Source organism: Furipterus horrens, unplaced genomic scaffold (genome assembly GCF_987537825.1).
Source record: "Furipterus horrens unplaced genomic scaffold, mFurHor1.1.pri manual_scaffold_10, whole genome shotgun sequence".
Classification (NCBI taxonomy): Eukaryota; Metazoa; Chordata; class Mammalia; order Chiroptera; family Furipteridae; genus Furipterus; species Furipterus horrens.
The window spans coordinates 82,007,614-82,027,379 of record NW_028327180.1 but is presented as its reverse complement, the minus strand read 5'-3'; the positions used below and the strand labels follow the sequence as shown (position 1 = coordinate 82,027,379).

The 19,766-nt window shown below is 46.7% G+C and overlaps 1 protein-coding gene across 1 annotated transcript in view; it reads right to left on the bottom strand.

Moving 5' to 3' along the window:
• Positions 1 to 16,869, bottom strand: part of AFAP1L1 (actin filament associated protein 1 like 1) — a 59,192-nt gene extending 42,323 nt beyond the window's left edge. The window contains exon 1 of the mRNA XM_090288370.1: positions 16,744 to 16,869. Coding sequence (XP_090144496.1) covers positions 16,744 to 16,759 — 16 coding nt within the window. The 5' untranslated portion in view covers positions 16,760 to 16,869. The remainder of the gene's footprint in view (positions 1 to 16,743) is intronic.
• Positions 16,870 to 19,766: the final 2,897 nt, after the last annotated feature.

The window sequence follows — 19,766 nt, the reverse complement described above, 5'->3', positions numbered from 1 at the left end:
TTGAAGCAAACTTTTCTTTAGAGTTGACCAAGTATAATGGCTAATGAATGTGATTTTAAAACTCTGTCTGCCCTCCTAGAGGCTCAGTATAGTAAAAAGATGCTTCAAAAAGGGAAAAAGAGGAAACAAAAAGCCCTGGGGAACAAAAGGAGTTAGAAGCCCAGTTGGCTACGCTCTCCAAACCCTACCTAGTTCAACTGTTATCCCTCGTGTGAATGTGGCTGCCCATTATTTAGCGATGTCCATTTTGTAGTTGGTGGACTTTAACCTTAACATATAAAGCAGGAAATGAAAACTAACATATATTGAGCAACCCAAACTACTTGAGTTCTAGTCCTCTTTCCCTGTTTCCTAGCTGTGCACCTTTGGGACACTTACGCAACTGCCCCCATTCCTTGTGTGCATCGCCAGTGACCTCGTCAGTGGGACTGGGCCCTCATGCATGATGATGTGCCTAGAACAGTGTCTGGCGCTTAGTAAGTACTCAATAAATGTTAGCTATTTACATTACTCTTCCATTATTATTATGTAAGTCATACTCTAAGAGATTTACATGTATTAGCTGCATAATTTCATTCTTATGACGAGGGGGGCTAGCCCCATTTTGCAGCTGTGGGAACTGAGGATTGCAGAATAGGAAGAATACTGAGGAGCTACCCGGTGATGCCTCCCCCACCCCCGTGCTCCTTCAGGATTCTGCTTTGTCTACATCCAGCTCTGGGATAACAAGCAGAGACGCCCCTAGCAACACAGGTGAGGCCTGCAGAATTGCCCCTTCGCTTCACGGGTACAGAAGTCTCTTTCCCTCGGTCTCTTCCAAGTGATTGCAAATCTACCCCTCTGGGGCCATGGGGACAGCCCACTTCCTTCCTCTACATTTGCAAGCACTTCTCTTAAGTCCAAGTGAAGGCCAAACAGTGGCGCTCCATCGGAGGGGACCACACGGGTTGGACTGGCATTGTTGGTCACTAAAACAAACACTTCCTGCTGTCCCCAAGTGTGCAGGGAAGATGATGGCTCACGCAGGCTGGAAGAGAATGAAAAAAGGGTAGTGAAGACATCGCAGCTGCAAAGCCAATGCCTTGGTGCCAACTGCTTCCCAGGAGTTAAATATAGCGCTGGTGTGAGGGAGGGCAAGGGGGAGCCAGGTCACCTTGGAAGACTTGTGTGTGTGTTAATTAAAGCTCTGGCAGGAAACCGAATATCCTTCATGCTGAAGAGAATACTACAAGTTTCATCCCATGGGACAGAAACACAAAATCCCAATGAAGGGAGGTGGTAAAGAGAAGTGGAAGATTTGGGATCTGGCATAATAGGATCTGGTTTGGGTTCCAACCCCTTCCACTGACTAGTGTAGAATCTGGGGTAAGTCAGCTAAGCCCTCTGAGTGTCGCTTTTCTGTAATCCCCATGTGTGGGTTTCTGCCAGGGGGCAATGCGGAAGGGCTGGGGATGGGTTTGTAAACCGTGGGGATTATTATTAGGGATAGTAGAGTAGTACAAGTCTCTGATCTACTGTTATTTCAGAAAGGCAGGGAGGCCAGAGGTCAAGGGGGTCAAAGGTCAGTGGGATGTTTCTGGGAGACTCTCTTTCCAGGAGTTAGGCCAGGGTTACAGGGTCAGGAAAGCCATGCATCTTAATGGCCTTCCCAGCTCTATCTAAGTCCTGTCATCCACCAGCCTTGGTCTGGGAGCCTTGTTTCTCAGTCGTGGGCACCAGGGAAGCCATGGCTCCCTCTGGACAAACCATTTCCAGACAGGAGGGGGTGGGGCAAGCTACCGATTTCTAAGGAAGTAACTTTAGGCTGTGGGACTGGGCTCTCCCAGAATTGTTCCTTTGTCTGCAGATTCCTCCCTGTTTAGCTCACAGAGGAAATGGTTCCAGGAGGAAGTGGAAAACTGTGACACACACATTCTCCCCCTGACCCCCCTAAGATGGCAGCTGTTTCCATTTTCAGCAGGCTGCACCATCTCCTTCCCCCAGAACTTGGGGAAACAGAAGCAGTCCCAGGGGGCGGGGGAAGGAGGCCTGGATACCCAGAGATAAAGCAGGTGGTATTTTTGATCTCTTAAGTGATGTTCCAGGTGTCATGCTAAGCATTTTGCGTTGATTACCTTATTTAATCCTCGTAATGACCTTGTGAGGTAGATACTGGATTTTATCCTGAACCAAGTGAGGCTCAGTCACAGAACCAAGATTCAAACATAGACCCACCCACTCTAGAGCCTAAGCTTCTATTGCTGCATTGTAATACCTTCTGACTTCTTTCTTCTATCAGAGATTCCCCACCCGCAAAGCTCCCGGGAACTAGCAGTGACTGCCTCAGGACCATTCCCCAGCAGTGTCCATTCACAGGATGAGCACCTGCCCTGAGGCCTAGCTGGGGCTGGGCTTCCTGCTTCTCAGACATCTGAGTTTGAGGACCCATCTCACCAATAGCCTGGGGCAGGCATGAAGAACAGCTGGCTAGGGGCATGCAGATAGTGCAGATGATAGTAAAAATATACAAGAATGACAGAGAACTTTCATTGAACACTTCCTGCAAGCTAGGCACAGTGCCTAACACTTTTACTTCTTTTTATAAATAGGACTTCAGGTAGACAAAAATTGGATTAATCCTAATTCTTGCTTCATGAGACATTGTCATCACCAGTCCATGCCTATTCCATTTTCATATGGTTATTTATTTACATAATAATTATTTTTGCTAATGTGGTCAGCACCCATGAATCTACCATTCAAAGCAAGAGCCAGGATCTGGATGGTATCTTACATCCTACTATGATCTCATGCTCCTGCCTCCCCCACTGAACCTGCCATCTTAAATGCTCTATTCCCCACACTCTGGCCTTCCCTTGCATATAGCATCATTGTAAGTACATGTAGCCATAAACAGTTTTAAAAATTTTAGTTGTTTCTAACTTTATTAAAAGGGTATAGTGCTAGAGGTAATCTTTTGTGACTTTTTTTCTTTACTATTATAGTAAGATTTATCCAATTGTTTATCATCATTGTGTTTATTCACCGTTTTGTATGATACTCCATTGTGGGAACACTCTCTGTGCCTAATACTCTGTGTCTACTATTCATTTAATCTTCACAGCAATGCTGTATGGTAGGAGGGCTTCTTATCCTAGTTTTATTGATAAGAAACTGAGGCCAGAGAGGCCAAGGAACTTTCTGGAGTTCACAGGTGCCAAGTATGAATCTTTCTGCCCTCCCATGGAACACTGCTTTGATATAGAGGAAAAAAGCAGGAGCTAGAGTCGAAAGCCCAGGGCTTAAGCCCCAGCTCCACACCCACTGCTCTGTGGCCTTGGGCAAATTGCTTCATGTCTCCGTGTCTCAACTTCCTCAGCACTGAAGTGGGGTGATGATAACTACTGTACCTACCTCTCAGGTAGGTCTGTGAAAAGTGAGAGCACGCGACCCCAAAGTTTTGTAAATCAGTAAATTGTGGTTGATACTATATGTGCCATCTGCTCCCTGTCTCCCCAAACACCAGAACCTGTGTAGGATTTAGAAGAGGAGAAAGAACAGAATTCTTATTCTGAAAGGCAAAGGTTAAGTTGACAATCAGCCAACAGAAACCTCAGTGTGATAAAAGAACCAGAAAATCCTCAATAGATGCTTCAGGCTGCACTAATAGGAACATAGTATGAATTCATCATTGTTATGTTTGATGGGTCCGTTGAAAAATTATTTTTTATTATTTCTTACCTATTTTCAATATCTGACACCCCACCCACTCCAGTGCTCTTTGTTCATGATATTTCCTCTGCATGGCTTTCCACTGCTCCCCGCTACTAGATGTGTGACCTTGGGCAAGTTACTTCTCTCTGTCTCCTCATCTGCAAAATGGGGGTAATAATAATACCTGCACTTTATAGGGTGGATCCAGTAAGGTATTATAGAGGGTGCTTAGGCCAGTTTCTGCTACATACCGAGTTCACTCTTACTGTTATTTAAAATTTCTCCTACTCCCCACTCATCCTTTGAGAGTTATTTAGATATCACTTCCTCCAGGAGGCCCATCCTGCTTTCCTGGACAGGTGAGGTCATCCTGGTACACCCCTCAGAAGCAGATGACTTGTTCAGTGTACTTCTCCATTAAACTGTGAATCCACGAGGGCAGAGATAGTGCCTGATTCAATATCTGCCACTGTTGCCCAGTGCCCGGCACACTAATGGGTACACAGCAGGTGACTGGGAAGGGATTCACTGACAACCCAGAATTCAGAGGAAGGACCACAGACTAGGGAGAGGGTTGTAAATCCTATGACAACTGTCTCCTAGAGCAGCAGGACTCACGTGGATGGAGAGAGGGAGGGTGGAGCACTGGGCCACTGGGGGCACTGGAGGGCAGAAATCTGAACTAAGAAGCAGATGTCCCTTCCAAGAATTTAATCAGTACAGTGGGTAGTTGTGACACTGGGTGACTGGGGCGAAAAACAGCCAGAGTCAAACCTGGGATTTGCCCTCCCTAGCGCAGTGGCCCCAGGCAGGTGACATCACCTCAGTGTTCTCATCTGTGAAAGTGAGAACTGTGATAAGAGCACGCACGGCAGAAGGCTGTGGTGAGCAGAAAGGGACAGCATGTATGCAGAGCTAGGCACTGTACCAAGCACACAGGAGTCGTCTGTAAAGTTTGGTTATTACTACTGATGTTGTTGGCAGTCACAGGGGCATCACCTGGGGGTCAGCCTAACTGTTCCACGTGGGAGGCTAAAGGTCAGGCTCAGAATGGCCACCTTGACTGCTGGCCAGGTAGGAAGTCTTTCCCTCCCTCCCTTCTTTCCCTTCATGTGCAAAAACCTCCCAGTGCTAACCTGGGATTTGGTTCTGGATCAGGTGCCAGGAATCCAGTTCCTAGGGAGCCCAGCCACCCTGGGGCAGACTTTGGAAGACCCTGGGGCAGTTTCTGCCTCCAGGACTAGGTGTGGGAACCAAGAAAATCATGGTTGAAGATGCTGAATGTCTTCAGTATCAAAGAGCCCCAGACAAATGTCTCCTCTGCTCTTCCATTAGACCGACAATTCTACACAATCAATGCTATAGAAAACGGACAGTGTGAAGTGTTGTATCTCTCCTTGTCCTCAACTGAAACATGTTAATCTTACATAGTCTGCTGCTCACCTGCAGGATTTGCTGTAGCTCCTAACTAGTTACCTCTTCCCAGTTCTCCCTTTCTCCTCAGATGGGAGCTCACTGCTGGCTTTAATAAATTCCCCAAGTGGCAACACTTAGCACAACCCCCTCCTGCTCACACCTCATCAGGAACTCCCCAGGGCAAGACACCAGTTTCCTTTGTGATGCAGAAGATGAAAGAGCGCCACATGCCCAAGCACTCACTGTGGCTTATCCCCAGTTCCTTTGTAGTTCCATCCTTTGGGTGGCAGGGCAAGAAGAGAGAAGCGGGGGGGCGGGGAGAGTGTTACAGAGAGAACCTGGGTTCCATCTAAGAAAGGTGGTCATTTACTAACCTGTATTTTAAGCATCAGCTTTTTTTTTTTTTTTAATTGAATGCTTCCTAGTGCTGAGTGCTTTCCTTGCATGAGTCCAATTATCCCCCACAGGCAGGCAGGAGATTGTTATCTCCATTTTCAGTTGAAGAAACTCAAACTCTGGGGATTAAGTGGAAGGAGTGGAGCTGTCTGTGATTCAAACCCAGGCAACTGGACACCGTAGGCAATACACTCAGCCCTCATGCTGTCTCTATTATTAGTTACCAATCGAGCAACCCAGCTGCTCAGGGACTAGGCCTGCCCAGTTAAGGACCTGGAGGATGAGCCCCTGTCTTGGGAAGGATTTCAGAGGTTCCACTGAACCTCTCCCTGCTGCTCTGGGCTGCAGGGACGCTGACCCGATCTGCACCCTCAGCAGGTTTCTGTGCCATTCTTCCCCTGCCGCTTTCTCCACCGGGAATGCCATCTCCCCAGTGCTCCTGAGGTGCCTGGTTAGAAAGTGTCCCTCAAGCCCTCTGGTCTTTTATATATTTTCTTTGAAGGACAATGACCAGGTATGGCCTCATGTCACAGGCATTGGTGACCAAGTCTTACTTTCTCTGCCTCACTAGGAAATTTTGGGGTACAGGGACCCTGAGTTTCTCTTTTGTAACCACTCAGAGCTGCACCTGGCTGCTGGCTAGAGGTGAGGAAACGCGACCTGTCTCTGACTTCCCAGCAGTTTTCTAGATCAGTTTTCTTCTTGGTTCAAGTGGAGCTAAAAAAAAATCCCTCTTGGTTTCATATCAGCTGGATCTGCTCTTAGCAAACCCTTCAACAAGAATGGGCAGGAAGAATAAATATTTATTCTACAAATGAATAAATCTGATTCCATCTTCAAAAGAAAGCTTTAGTATAAATTATCATAATTTCTCCATTCTAAGATGCCACTGGTTTTAAGATGTTTTATCTATTAAAAAATAGATTTTGGGGAAAAAAGCAGAAAAAGAAACATTAATATATCTGTTATAAGATACATTCTTATTTTTTTTCAAATTATAAAAGAAAGTTTATTTAGAAAGTTATAGAGTTAGTAGAATTAAATCAGCTAGGCCATGTAGGCTCAGGAACTTAGGAGAGGGAAAGGCAAAGGTAACGTCCCTGGGGGGTGGGGAGGAGGAGAGAGGGAAGGGAAAGGCACAGGTATGCTTCTGAGAGGGAGAGCTCCAGATGTTTTCTGATTTAAAAAAAATATATCTTGGTATCAATGAAATATTAAAAATATGGTCCAATTCAATTTTTATTTTCTTCTTTTGGCTCTGTTGGTCTCAGATCAAAGGCTCCCGAACCTTGACCAAACCACTGTGAAGCGCGGGCAGGTATCAGCAATGCGTCCTGGCCAAGTCCCAGCCCCGAATCCCTGTGGGCTGCTGGGTCAGAGAGGGCATGTCGTGGCCACCTGGCACCGTTGGCAGCTCGGAGGCCCCCAAAGCCACTGGACAGGTTTTTCTCCCCAGCAGAGATATGTCTGTGCTCTGCTGATATCTTGTGACCATTGGGAACACATTAGCGGTTCCGTGGAAAGCCAACTGGGAGCTGGCCCTGTGACCTTAGGCACCGTGCCGCCCATTGAGCCTCAGTTTCCCCGGCTGTAAAGTGAGGGGCGTAGGGTTGGATAGGTGGTTTTCAGAGGCCGTCCTGATGAAGCTGTGGGACCCGTGTAGCTTCCTTAGGGGCTGCCTGGGGAGTGGAAGGGGTGGCGTGGGCTGTGGCAGGGTTCTCGGTTATACTTCATCCAAGGCAGCTCTAATTGCTTAAGGTTTTGTTTGCAAAAGGGTTCTGGGGCTAAATATAATTTGAAAACCACTGTAAATGGCGTTCTTCTAACACTGCTCTTGAATACATTCATTCCTCAGCCTGGACGTACCCTCAGAATCATGGTGCTCCAGGCAGACACACCCAGCTCTCTGCATTCTAATCCAGGGGTTGGCAACTTTGTCTTTACAGGATTAGAGAGTGCATGCTTTAGACTTTGCAGGCCATATATGACCTCTGTTGCAACTCTTCAATTCTGCCTTTGTAGCCAGGAAGCAGCAGTGGACAATGCATAGTGAATGGATGTGGCTGTGTACCAGTAAAACTTTATTTACGAAAAGAGGTGGCAGGCAAGATTTTGTCCACGGGTTGAGGTGTGCAGACCCCTGCACTACAATGCTTTGACCTGACAGGTGAAGAAACCGAAGCCCAAGGAGGGAATTCAAGGAGCTAGGTTTGGCTGCGATCCTGTCTCCCGAGCAGTGAGTGTGGATTCACCGCAGCTGCATTGCTCCCTTAGCTGTGACCCTTACCCTGGCACCACACAGGTGAGGGAATGCTGCCTGGAAAAGACATGTGCCCCACTTCTCGCTCTCAGCTGATCAGCTTTCTCCTAGGCTCTTGGAGCGCTATAAAAAGCCGAGCTTGTCTCCTACTGTCAGTCAATCCCCCGGAGCTGGAATGACTGCAATGTGCTGCCACATTCTGCCCCCACTGCAGCCTGACAACTGTGTCAGGAAGAAGAATCTTGCCTGGCTGGCTCTGTACCTCCACTCTGACCTGGGGTGGGGCTGGGATTCCCAAATGGAATTTTACATGGAGGACAAACCCGCTTCTTGAATTCTAAACACCAGAACTCCTAGGGCCACAGCAGGAGCGTGAAGGGTAAGAAATCAGATCTCACTGGCAGCTGCCTGGCCCTATTGTTCCCATCCCCTTTCTCTCCCCTGATTCTTGGCAGACTCCCTGTCCCACCACCTGGAAATCTTCACCCGGTCAGTTAGTTCTTGTGGCTTATCTAACAAGTCCTTCATAGAAGTGACCTGAGAACGACTCTCCAGCATTCATGGAGAAGCAACGGTAAAGGACTTAGGTTTGGAGATTGGCAGGGCAGGTAAATAAACCTTTCTAACCCTCAGTCTCTCCATCTGTAAAATGTGGAAATTTAAATATATATAACTAAATTTATAACTATACACACACACACACACACACACACACACACACACATAACAGATTTGTAGGTATGTAATGAAAATAAATAAAAGGAAATAACTTTAAAATGCAACAGGGGACAAAGTCATGATGAACATTCCCACTTGAATTCCTTTGGCGGGGTGAGATTGCAGTGCTGAAGAAAGATAAATATCACAAATATATTAACATCAAAAACATCAAACAGGCTATACATTCACACACTGACATGAGCCACAAACATTCCTCCACAGGGGCTGTATTCATTAGCCTACCACAGAACCACATTTTGCCAAAAACTACAAAATTTTTAATACAAATTGTGTTTATATATTTATAATCCACATACACGCCACCTGTGATTTTAGAAAATAGAAGCTACACACTGTACACACACTCTGAACTTATAGCTGTAGGCAACATTTTTAGATGGGATTTCTCCCCCAATAAAATTAATGGCATATTTTTTGAACACAAAGGCTAAACTACTTCAACTTCATGCATGTTGAGAGGATTAAATGGCTCCATGTACACATGTAAACTGTCCAAGTCACGGTGAACACTCATTGGCTGTTCTTATTAAACATATACTATGTGTCAGACACTGGAAATGAGATGAAAAGACAGCTTCAGACCACAGGACTCCCATGCACATAGATGAAGCATTGAAGTTACTGCAGTGAAATCTTCTAAAAGCAGACAAAGGTAACCTGAAGTCAGAGGGGAGGTCAAAGAGGGGATGGTGGCAAGGGGAGTCCCAGGGAGGTGATACTGTGTGGTCCCCTTCAGTGAGGGGGCATATCGGAGTCATTTTTTTTTAATTTAATTTTTTACATCCTGTCCAATGGGAAGAATGGCTCAGCTGTCCACTTCACATGGCTTTTGCTAGAGTTGAGAGAAGCCACAGACGAGAAGTGCAGGGTGGAAGGGTCTCCACAGAAAGGATTTTAGTGGTCGATTCTCGGTTTGAATATTCTTCTATTAACCAGGCTCCTTCTAAGACAGTGCTGCAGTGAGCAACAGGGAATCCCAGAAGGTGTTTGAGCCGGGTCAAGGGTCATGACAACAACAGTGCATTAGAACAGTGAGTACATCACACTCACTTGGGAGCTTTGCAAAAAATACACATTCACAAACCTCCCTCCAGACCCACTGATCAGATCCATTGTGGGATATACTTTCAGCAGGCTCCATAGGAGATGATTCTGAGCCCAGCTGGATTTGAGAACCACTGCTATAGACAAATTAGGAGTGGTTCTTAAGGCAGGCTGGAGAAGGTGAGGGTATAAAGAGGAAGCTCCTATAGGAGATGACAGGATATAGGAGAAGAAGCCATCCAAGACACATTTTCCAATGGAAGTCCTTAGGATTGGGAGTCTTATTGTATAATAGATGAAGGCAAAGGAAATGATGAATAATCATGAAGTCTACGTTTTTGTCCCTAAAATGAGTCATTGAAATGGAGAATCCTGGAGCTGAAAGTGGCCCTATTCCATTTCCATTCTGTGAATTTTTCTTTCATTTATTCCTCACCTCAACAGACATTTTTTGAGCACCTACTGTGTGCCAAGCATTAAACTGGGTGCTGGGGAAAGAGCTGTGGACAGGTGAGAAGGGTCCTGCCCTCACAGAGCTCACATTTACAGCTAATTCAATCCCACAATTAATTATAATTGTGAAAATGGCAATCAATGAGAGATAGAATGTGCTACAAGCACCTTAAAAGGGAGATGCAGCTTGGGAGACTGGGAAAGATTGCCTTGAGGAAGTAATGTTTGAGCAGATTGCTAAGGATGAGTAGGAGTTAACCAGGTGAAGGTACAAAGGCCAGTGTGAGGAGAGCACAGAGTAAGAGATGGACAGGGGCCCAAAGAAAGTTTCTGACAGACACGGCAGGACCTTGAGGGCCACCACCAGGATTACAGTCTATTTCTTAAGAAGAGTGGGAAACTTTTGAGGGGTTGAAGCACGATCAGATCTATAGTTTTAAATAACTGTCTTTAATTGCATCATGCCCTCTTCCCAAATTCTATCCACGAGCAGAGATCATTCATAGGTCCATTCGAGTCTATGATACAATGTGTATTTAGATAAAAGATCAATGCATTAGGTTGAAGAATACATTCCTAGAAGTCCTGTTCTCTGTAATTTGCAAAAGGGTCATGTCTATGGAAACATCATGAACATTAAGTGACAGTTGTCCTTCACCTTTATATTATTGTGGTTTCCACAGGAAGCATTCTGTGTCTTCTCTGACTTGTGGCCACTCAACCTCTGCTTCATGATGTCTCTGGGCAACTCCAATTCTATTATTGAATACCTCTTCTCATTTGTATGCTTCTCCTAGATGGAGCCCAAATAATTCTCTGTTTAACCTCTTGTCTAGCTTTGTGGAGAGTCTATTACCTCTTCTACAGGACTGATCCCACGTCCCCCCTTCAAATTTAGTCTCGTTCACAAACAACCCCATTTCCTTCAGTAGCTCCTCACGTGGTTGTGTTGTTAACAGAAAAAGAGAAACAGGAAGGGTCATCTGATTTGGTGGTGAATAAAATGAGTTCAAAATTGGGTCACTTGGAGGTTGGGTTGACCTCCGAATGGAAATGTACCACAGGCAGGAGGTGATGCAGGAGCAACTCATAGCTGAAGATGGACATTGAGAGTGCCCCTCCGAGAGGGGCTTGGTTCTCAACAGGAATGTGTGTAGAGAGTGGGCTGAGGTGGGGGGGAGATAAGGGGAGAGAGAGAGGGGCAAGAGCAGTCAAAGAAGAACAAACAAGTGAGTCAGAGGGAAATATGGGACATATTAGTGAGCACTCACTATGGGCCAGGCACAGGGTGCTGGGCAAAGATTACCAAATGTCAGCCTCTCACTGCTGGGTGTCATTCTTACTGCTTTACAGACTGAGGAACAAGACTTAGTTGGGTTACGTGCCTTAGGGCAGGAGAAACAGAGGGTATAAGCAAGTAAAAGAGTGGGCTTGGGGCATGGGAGGGCAGAAAGGGCTTCCTGGAGGGATGAAGTCGTTGTTGTTTAACCTAGACTTATTTGGCTTCAAAATCCATGCTTTTCGCATTTCTGCAAAGTTGGAGAATACATTTAGAGAAAAAGTAGAGGGTCAACAGAGCTACAGAGAAGTCCAGGAGATGGGACTTCAAATAGGTCAAGATGGGACAAAACGGAAACCATTTGTAACCCTTAGGAGTGGGCTTTCAGCAGAAGGTGTGATTGGAAGTGAGGCAGCAGGCAGTGAAAGAGTGTGTGGGAAGGAACAGGAAGCTGTGAGCGCTGACCATTTATTTGAGAAATCTGGCCAGGAAAGGAAGGAGGAAAATGCTTAGGGTGGCGGGGTATGTGTGTATGGGGGTGTGTGTGTGTGTTAATTTTTTTTTTTAGCTGTAATATTTTTAAGGGGTAAGAAGGGTATGAGAAACTGATGATATCCAAAAACAGGATTGTTTTTCCAAACCATAGATCAGAATGGAATAATGATAATGCTTTTGGCAGAGGGTGGGAAGGGAGGAATTTAATTGGCAGGGTGCTCACCCACGTGAGAAGTGGGGCCTGAAACTGATATTTGAGGGAGAGACAGAACCCCCCCCTACTAAAATGGAGAACCCAAGCACTAAGGAGGCTGAGTGGGACAAGGAAATGGAAGTGGTGCCCAGTGACCAGCAGAAGCCTCTGCAAGGACGAGAGTGGGGTTATATACCATGGCCCCATATGACTACATACACCCACTGCAGAATGTGGCTAAGATCCAAGTAATTATATGTGATCAATATAACGTCTATCATTTATTGAATATTTCCTAAGTGCTAGCTTTTCCTGTGACACTCCAAATGAAATGAAACTAGAGTTAAGAGAAATTGAGTAATTTACCCAGTTCATACAAGATCATACAACTAGAATGTTGCAGTCAAACTCAAACCCCAGTTTGTCCATTCTCTGAACCACTCAGTTCTACTGAGTCCCCAGGCTGTTGAAGGTAATCTCATGGAACATATTTGCATGGAAAGGATGAGAACGGATGAGTATTCCTTTCAGAAAGACAGTAACTGATAGAAGTGGTGGAGAGAATGAACTTGGATGTCAGGGAAGAGGTATAGGAATTCACAGCCACGGGGACAGGCTCATCATAGAGGTAACTATAGCTGCTTGGTCAATGCAAGCTATGGATAGGGAAGATGTGGCTTTTACAATCATCATCATCATCATCATCTCAAAGCTGGTCTAACAGAGGACAAGACACACAATGGGCTCTTCTATCATCTCTTGAACAATAAAATTTCATTTAATGAAAAGCAGAGATTCAGATTATTTCTTGAGTTGCCCAGTAGACAATATGATCTCCCAAATATAGACTGCAGCAAAAGAAACTCCCATCTGGGGTTGAATTTGATTAGTTGAAAAAGAATTAGTTGTGAAGTGGAAAGGAAGGAATCTTGGGGCAATCAACGACTTCATAATAAGCCAGGTAGATCAGACATAACCTTGGACATTAAGAAGGCATATTAAGAAAATCAAAGAAAATTTAGACCAAAGACTTTAAAGAGAAGATGGCTTGAGAATACTGGAAAGTTTACGAACGCAAACTTCTGAAGACACAACCACAGTCAGTAGGCATGAATACACAGAATAAATAAGAGAAAATGGATGCTCAGAAATGTCAATCGAATAGTGGTCCAGTTATGGAACTTGCATTTCCAAGAGACAAGCCCCATAAAGGAGCTCCAGGATGCAGAGAAGACTATGACATGCGCCCTGTCTCTGAGTTGTACAACAGCTGACCAACTCATTGTTTAAAGCAGGGACCCAAAAAATGTCATTCAAGTCAGGCCAGCATGTGGAGGGACCAAGCAGGTTCTATAAAGCAATTTTATTATGTTAAAGCTGATTTTAAAAGATTGTAATTGCTACAATAGCCAGCATTTAGTGAGTGGGTCCCATGTGCTAGGCATTATGTGAAGTACTTTTGATGCACTTAATATTTACAAGAACCCCAAGAAACAGGTATTATCAGTATCCATATATTATCATCCTGTGAGGATATGTTAATTACTTGTCCTGTAGAACATGATGTATTATTAGTCTATAGTGAAGGTGTTACTTTCACCAATGGCTGATTTTCTCTGTATGATATTCACGAATCAGGATATCCTGCTGGAACAAATTTCATTATAAGTGATTTCGAAGTCTGTTACTATATCATATGAATCCTGCTTTATTTATGTGAAGACACATATACTATTAGAAGAAAAATCCTACTTCCCCAGTTTGTTTCCATTCTCCAGTCAGTTGACTTTGATGCTCTAATTGCTACTGAAGATCTGAACATCGCAGTCGAGGTGCAATAGAGGCACGGGGTAGGGGGGTTGCTCAGAGCAGGAATAGCTGGTGCCCAAGCTCTGCTGTAGGGCTTGGGCAGGTTAGCTGCCACCATGGAGGCAGTCAGAAGCAAGCTTAAGATCAGGACTATTTCTTACCCAGCTCTGTTTCTGTAATGGTGCGTGACTATGCTAGTTAATGTCAGTGACCTGCTGTTATGGACTGAATTGCCACCCCCACCCCAATTCGTATGTTGAAGCCCTAACCCCCAATGTGACTGCATTTGGAGATAGCACCTTTAGGGAGGTATTTAAGGTTAAATGAGGTCTTAAGGGTGGGCCCTAATCCTCTGGTGTTCTTTTAAGAAGAGGAAGACACTGGAGCTCTTTCTCTCTCTGTTTTTTGCAGAGAAGAGACAAGAGTGAGAAGGAGGCTGTCTACAAGCTCAGGAAAAAGGTCTCACCTTGATCTTGACTTCTAGCCTCCTGAACTGTGAGAAAATAATATTTTGCTGTTTAAGCCATCCAGACTATGGTCTTTCGTTAGGCAGCCCTGGCTGTCTAACATACTTGCCACGCCTGCTTTCCTGTGACGTGAGGATTAATGATAGTACCGGATCATGGTTCCCGCCCCATCATTTGTTCCAAGAGAAGCCATGTAAAAAGCTGAGCTTGGTGCCTCATGCAGGGTAAAGAGTCTGATGATTTCAGTTGTTATTGTTTTGAATACTGAAGTGTGGTTTCCTCCACAGTATTCTGGGCATGACAGTCCCACTCCCCACGTGGTAGGTATGGGGTGGAAACACAACCTGCATTTCTGAAACCTTCCACCACAACAGAAGAGGGTGCACACACCCACCTGGGGACGGGGGCATGACAAGAAAGGTCTGCTGGAATGATTTTCCAAGCCTCATGTTTTATCTTAAAACACATAGATTTCCGTATTCTAATTAATACTTAGTCATGTTTGCTTTAATTCATAAAGTGTCTGCAGTAATTTATCATAGCAGACAGCTACAACTAAGGATCTAGACAGATAACCTGGTCCCGTGTGCCCGTCTACTTGGCTTGCATTTTGAGAAAGCCTTTGCAGGTCACAAAGAACTGTTCTGATGTGGGGATAGAGCAACATTTTTTTTTTCTTCTTTAAAAATCAGCATTACAATTAACCTGAGGGACACTATAAAGTATGTTTTATATTACTAATTAACTAACCAGACGGCTGTTAGTGAGCTCCTACTGTGCACCAGGCAGCCTGTGATCCGCTCCCACCTTCCGGAAGCTTACAGGGGGGCAGGGGAGGCAGACACCAACAGGGAGCTAGGTAACTAACTCTTAGTTACGGCACACTGTGAGAGCGAGAGCTGTGAAGGTGGAGGGAAGTGGCTTTGGAAAGCCTGCAGCAGGGGAGAGGGTCAAAGCCCTAGAACACTCTGAGTCCTGACAGATTCCTGGGAAGTCCAGCTTCCTAGAAAGAGCACTCCGGAGGCAGCCTTCCGAAGTGAAGCATCTGTTATTAAATATGTAAAACTAAGTAAATTGCTGTTACACTTGGTGTGTCTGAGGAGGACATAATTCTGGGTAGGCTAGTTGTGGATTTTTGTACTGGGGACCAGACAGGGTGGAATTTGACAGCTTGTGGGAAGTAATGGGGTGGGGGCTGGTGCTCTGCTTTAGATGTGTGATGTGGGAGGTGGGGACAGAGGACTGAGGGACATTAGAGGTGCCTCTTTTCTGTCTCCCCCGTGTCTTTTCCTCCCTGGTGAGCGTGTACTCTTTGCAGTCCTGTCTAGGAGTCAGTTAATGGTAAGAACTGCTTTATAAATCTTGAACTGGGAGCTGGGGGTCCCCCTAAAGCCCTCCGAACTCCGGCTTTATCTGTAATGGGAGTGCAAGGGAGGTGACCCTGTTGCCCAGCTGCTCCCGCACCCATTCCGGCCCCCAGTGCCCTCCTAATTGCTTCCACATCCTTGGCCATTCTGTCCCCCCCCCCCCCCGCCAGGTGGTCTCAGCACAGCAAACAGGCAGATGGAGGAAGGGTGTAAGATTATTGTAGGGATGGGAAAGAATTTTCCATTAATAATAATAATAATAACAACAGCAATAACAAGAATAATAATGCTTCTTTTGTTGGCACCACACTCACTAATTTACCAAGTGTATTCACACCTGTAATCTCTTTGGATCCGGGGGGCACGGGGGTTAGGACCCTGGTGTCCCAGCCTTAGCCACAGTCCCCATGTCCCAGCAGGCCACTTCTTTACAGACCCATGCTCTTTGAGATGGCCAGGCCTTTTCTTAAGCACAGCCCCTAGGAACGCTGCTCTCTTTTCTTAGGTCAGTTCCAATTTCTGCAAGCCCCACCACTTCTGTGAAATGTCTACCAAATACACTCATCTCCTGAGAGTTCAGAGAGGAAAGGGTCTCCCCAACGATCTCGTCCAACCTTGTTCCTAGCCCAGAGAGCAGAAGGGACTGGGCTAAGGTCACAGAGCCTGTCAGGGACAGAGCCAGCGCTCAGGCCTCTGGCGTGCCTGGTCTTGCTCCTCCCAGTGCCCTAGGCAGCTGCAGGCTTTGGGCTTCTCCCAGGCGCACAGTGGGGTCCTCACATCCGGGGTGTTTCTGGGTTGTAACCTGTCATCCTTACTGTACCCTTCCTGAGGGGACCGGGGCGGGAAAGCTCGCCTGACGCAGAGGTCTGGGGGACTCTTTGATGAGGTTAGGAGTCCGAGTGTACGAAACTTCGGCTTCACACACAGAAGGCCACTCCGCCCCAGGACTAACAGACACCCGACTGCCAGGGCTGCAGGAGGCACCTGCACACACAGCGCCGGGCCTTCCACTCCCCCGCCCCGCCGCCCCGCCGCCCCTCCCTCCCTCCTTCTCTCTGGCCTCTAGATCGCGCGGTTCTCCCTTCCCCGCCCCACGCAGCAACAAGTGCGGCCGCTGCCGCTCCTCTTACCCCGGCCTCGGTCCATGGCGCCGGCCTATCCCTGGGGCGCGCGGCGGAGGTTGCGGTGGCTCCGGCGGGGCCGGTGGCGGCGGGCGCAGCGCGCTCTCCAGTCCGCCCCGCGGGAGCGCCCTCCGCGCGTCCCCTCCCCCAGACAGGATGCTAGCCCGGCACCCCCGCCCGCCCCTCCACGCCTCTCCCGGAATAGACCCGGAGCACGCCTCGCCCCCTGGGCCGCGGGCCGGTGTTCCCTGTCCCGCACACGCCCACGCCACGCCCTGCCTTCCGCACTCCCCTCCCGCCCCTCCCGCCGAGGCCCGGAGGACTCACTTCCCGGTCGCTGCGCTTTTGGTCCGCGCTGCGCGTCCCACTCCAGCCGGGACCGAGGCGCCGAGTTCAGCTCTGCTTGCTCTCCGCTAGTGACGAGGACCTCACTATCGTATCTCCCGGCCCGCCCGTCCTCAGATTGCCGAGACCGTTAGAATGTGCCCTCCTGCCTCGATGGAATCACTGCCTCTCTCCCCGCAGCTGCCACCTATTTTCTGGCTTTGGGTTTATTGTCTCCAGCAACAGGTCTTTCTTAAGCACCTTCTAGTGCCAGACAGCGAGTGGACCGGGTGCTGTGCCTGTGTCAACAATGGTATGAAAGAAGGCTGAAGTAATAATAATAATACAAAGCCAATACCTTGTGCAAAGGCAGAGAGACAGGAAGGGCCCGGGAAAGGGCATCCTGCACTTTCCTGGACTGGGAATTTTTTTTCTCCATTGCTTTTATGGGCAGGTTGAAATTAATGCTGGCTTTGCAACATTGCACGGGTAGTTTGTTTTTAGTGTGCTTGTGTGTGAGCACTTAGAGGAAATGTGGTGTAGGGAAGGAAAGAAAAAAAGGGATTTAAGTCTGAAACGTGTGTGAGCCCTTGCTCTACTACTTTCTAAATGTGTAATGTTTAGCCTATGAGGCTTGCTTGCTCGCTGTGCTGAGCGGTAACCTCATACTGACCCCACAAGGCTGTGAGCAGGGCAAATGAAAAGATACAAACCCACTTTATATGCCATAAATAACTATACAAATGTGAGCCATTATTATTTTCCAAGTTCCTTTTTGTTCGTGCCACTTTTCCAATTTGGAAAGGTCAATTTAAATTCTAAAACAGACAACCAACAATTTACAAGTGGATGAAGCTGCAAAAGTTCACTGTTTGAACTCTCTAACACTTGGAATTAAGGCTACAAATTGTAGTTAAGTTCCCAGGCTAGCCACTTAATGCTTTTAAAAACATAATATTTCATTTGAAAAAATTTTAAAAGTAGAGAACATAACTATTACAAACACAGAGGCTTGGGTAGATTAACTTTCAGAAACTTTCGGGAACTGGAGATTTATCAGAGAATTGGAAAAATCAAAAGGAATAAGAATCACTTTATACAAGAATATGTATCTTCAGAAGAATGTGTGGAGTGTATTAACCAAGCTGTGGTCTGGAAAAGATGTGAAAACGGGAGAACATGCTCTGTGTACAGTTCTAAGGATTAACAAAAAGCAGCCCTTAAAGTGTAGTGGTTCTGGTTTAGATAGTTACCCATAATGTCCACTGGGTGGCACTGTTGACTAAATTGACTGCAGCTTGGTTGTTGTCAGGAAAACGGTACTTTTGCTTTAATGAGGTCTATAGTTACCCTGAAAGCTATACCATTTTCATCACTTTATTTAGGAAGTTTCTACTTGGAGATCTAAGTATGAATAATCTCTTTAAGGAATCTACAATGTAGTAGAACAAAGAAATATGTACAAAATAATTAATTACAAATTATTATGTGAAAAACACCAGAGTAGAGATAAAGTGCTTCTTGGAGCTCATAAAAACAAAGCAAAGTTTCTTACTGGTCACGGGACAGTGCTGGATGACAGGCATTTGGCGAGCCTGCTTTGAGGAGATAACATTACAGGCAGAGAAAACAGAGCAAAGACACAGAGATAGGAAACTGCAAGACGTGTTTGCCATGCTGTTTGGTTTGGCTGGACGGTGGGCTCGAGTGGGAAGCACAGGGGAGAGGGTGGAGAGGGAGGATGTGGATGCCTGGTTTTCCCCTCCCCTTCCCACTTCCCTGTTAGAGCTCAACTCGTTGGGAAGGGTTTTTAGGATCTGCCTCATATCTTCCCTTTCCTTCTTGCTCAGTACCAGGTCTTCTAGGTTAGCCTGGTGCTTGTCTAAAGAATTCTGTGTGCAGAGCTTCAGCCCTGCACCAAGATATCAAATTCAGCCCCAGTGAACAATACCAGGAAGAAAGCTTTCAACTCCCTCATGCTGCCAGTCTTGTGAAAACAAATGATACTCTCCAGTCTCATTCTTAGCTTATCAGGTGGAACTGGGAAACCCTGGGAAAGAAAAATTTGGAGGCCAAAGGTTCTTTGTCCCAGTGAGAGAAACATAGTCTGCCTTCTAACTTGTCGCCTGGCCCCAGGTCTGCTTCCACCCTGGCTGCCAGAGTGGCCATTCCACAGCCCTGATCAAATGCCCCCTAAGATATGTGATGGCCCCTCCTTGCCCTCCTATTTGCTTATTTACTTGCAGAGGGAAAGGATATTGCAACAAGGTGTTCTGTGAGCAATGCCTCTGTGCTTTCCACCCTCACGCCTGCTGCTGTAGACACGCAGCTCTGCCCAGGAAGCTTTTCCTCCGCTCAGGGCCCCTCCCCTGAGCCCCTTTGTGTGGGGTGAGCCCCAGAGCCCCTTGATCGAGTGTGCTCAATGCCGCGCTGGATGAAAACCTCTCTTGTTCTACTCAGCACAATGTTGCCATTATAGCTCCTATCCAGGGAAATGACAGAAGCCTGCTGGTCCACCCTGGGCCCCGGAAATCAGATAGAGATCTGAGGGTGGCGGCTGGTGGGAGAGAGTTTCATGGATGGATGAAAACCCCTCCTTTTATCGCACCTTCAGTTTCTGTTCCAGGGCAGGTCCTCCTAACTGCACCCAGGCTGCAGGGCTTAGCATCAGTGGTCAACAGAGCCCAGTGCACTGGTTGTATCTGGAG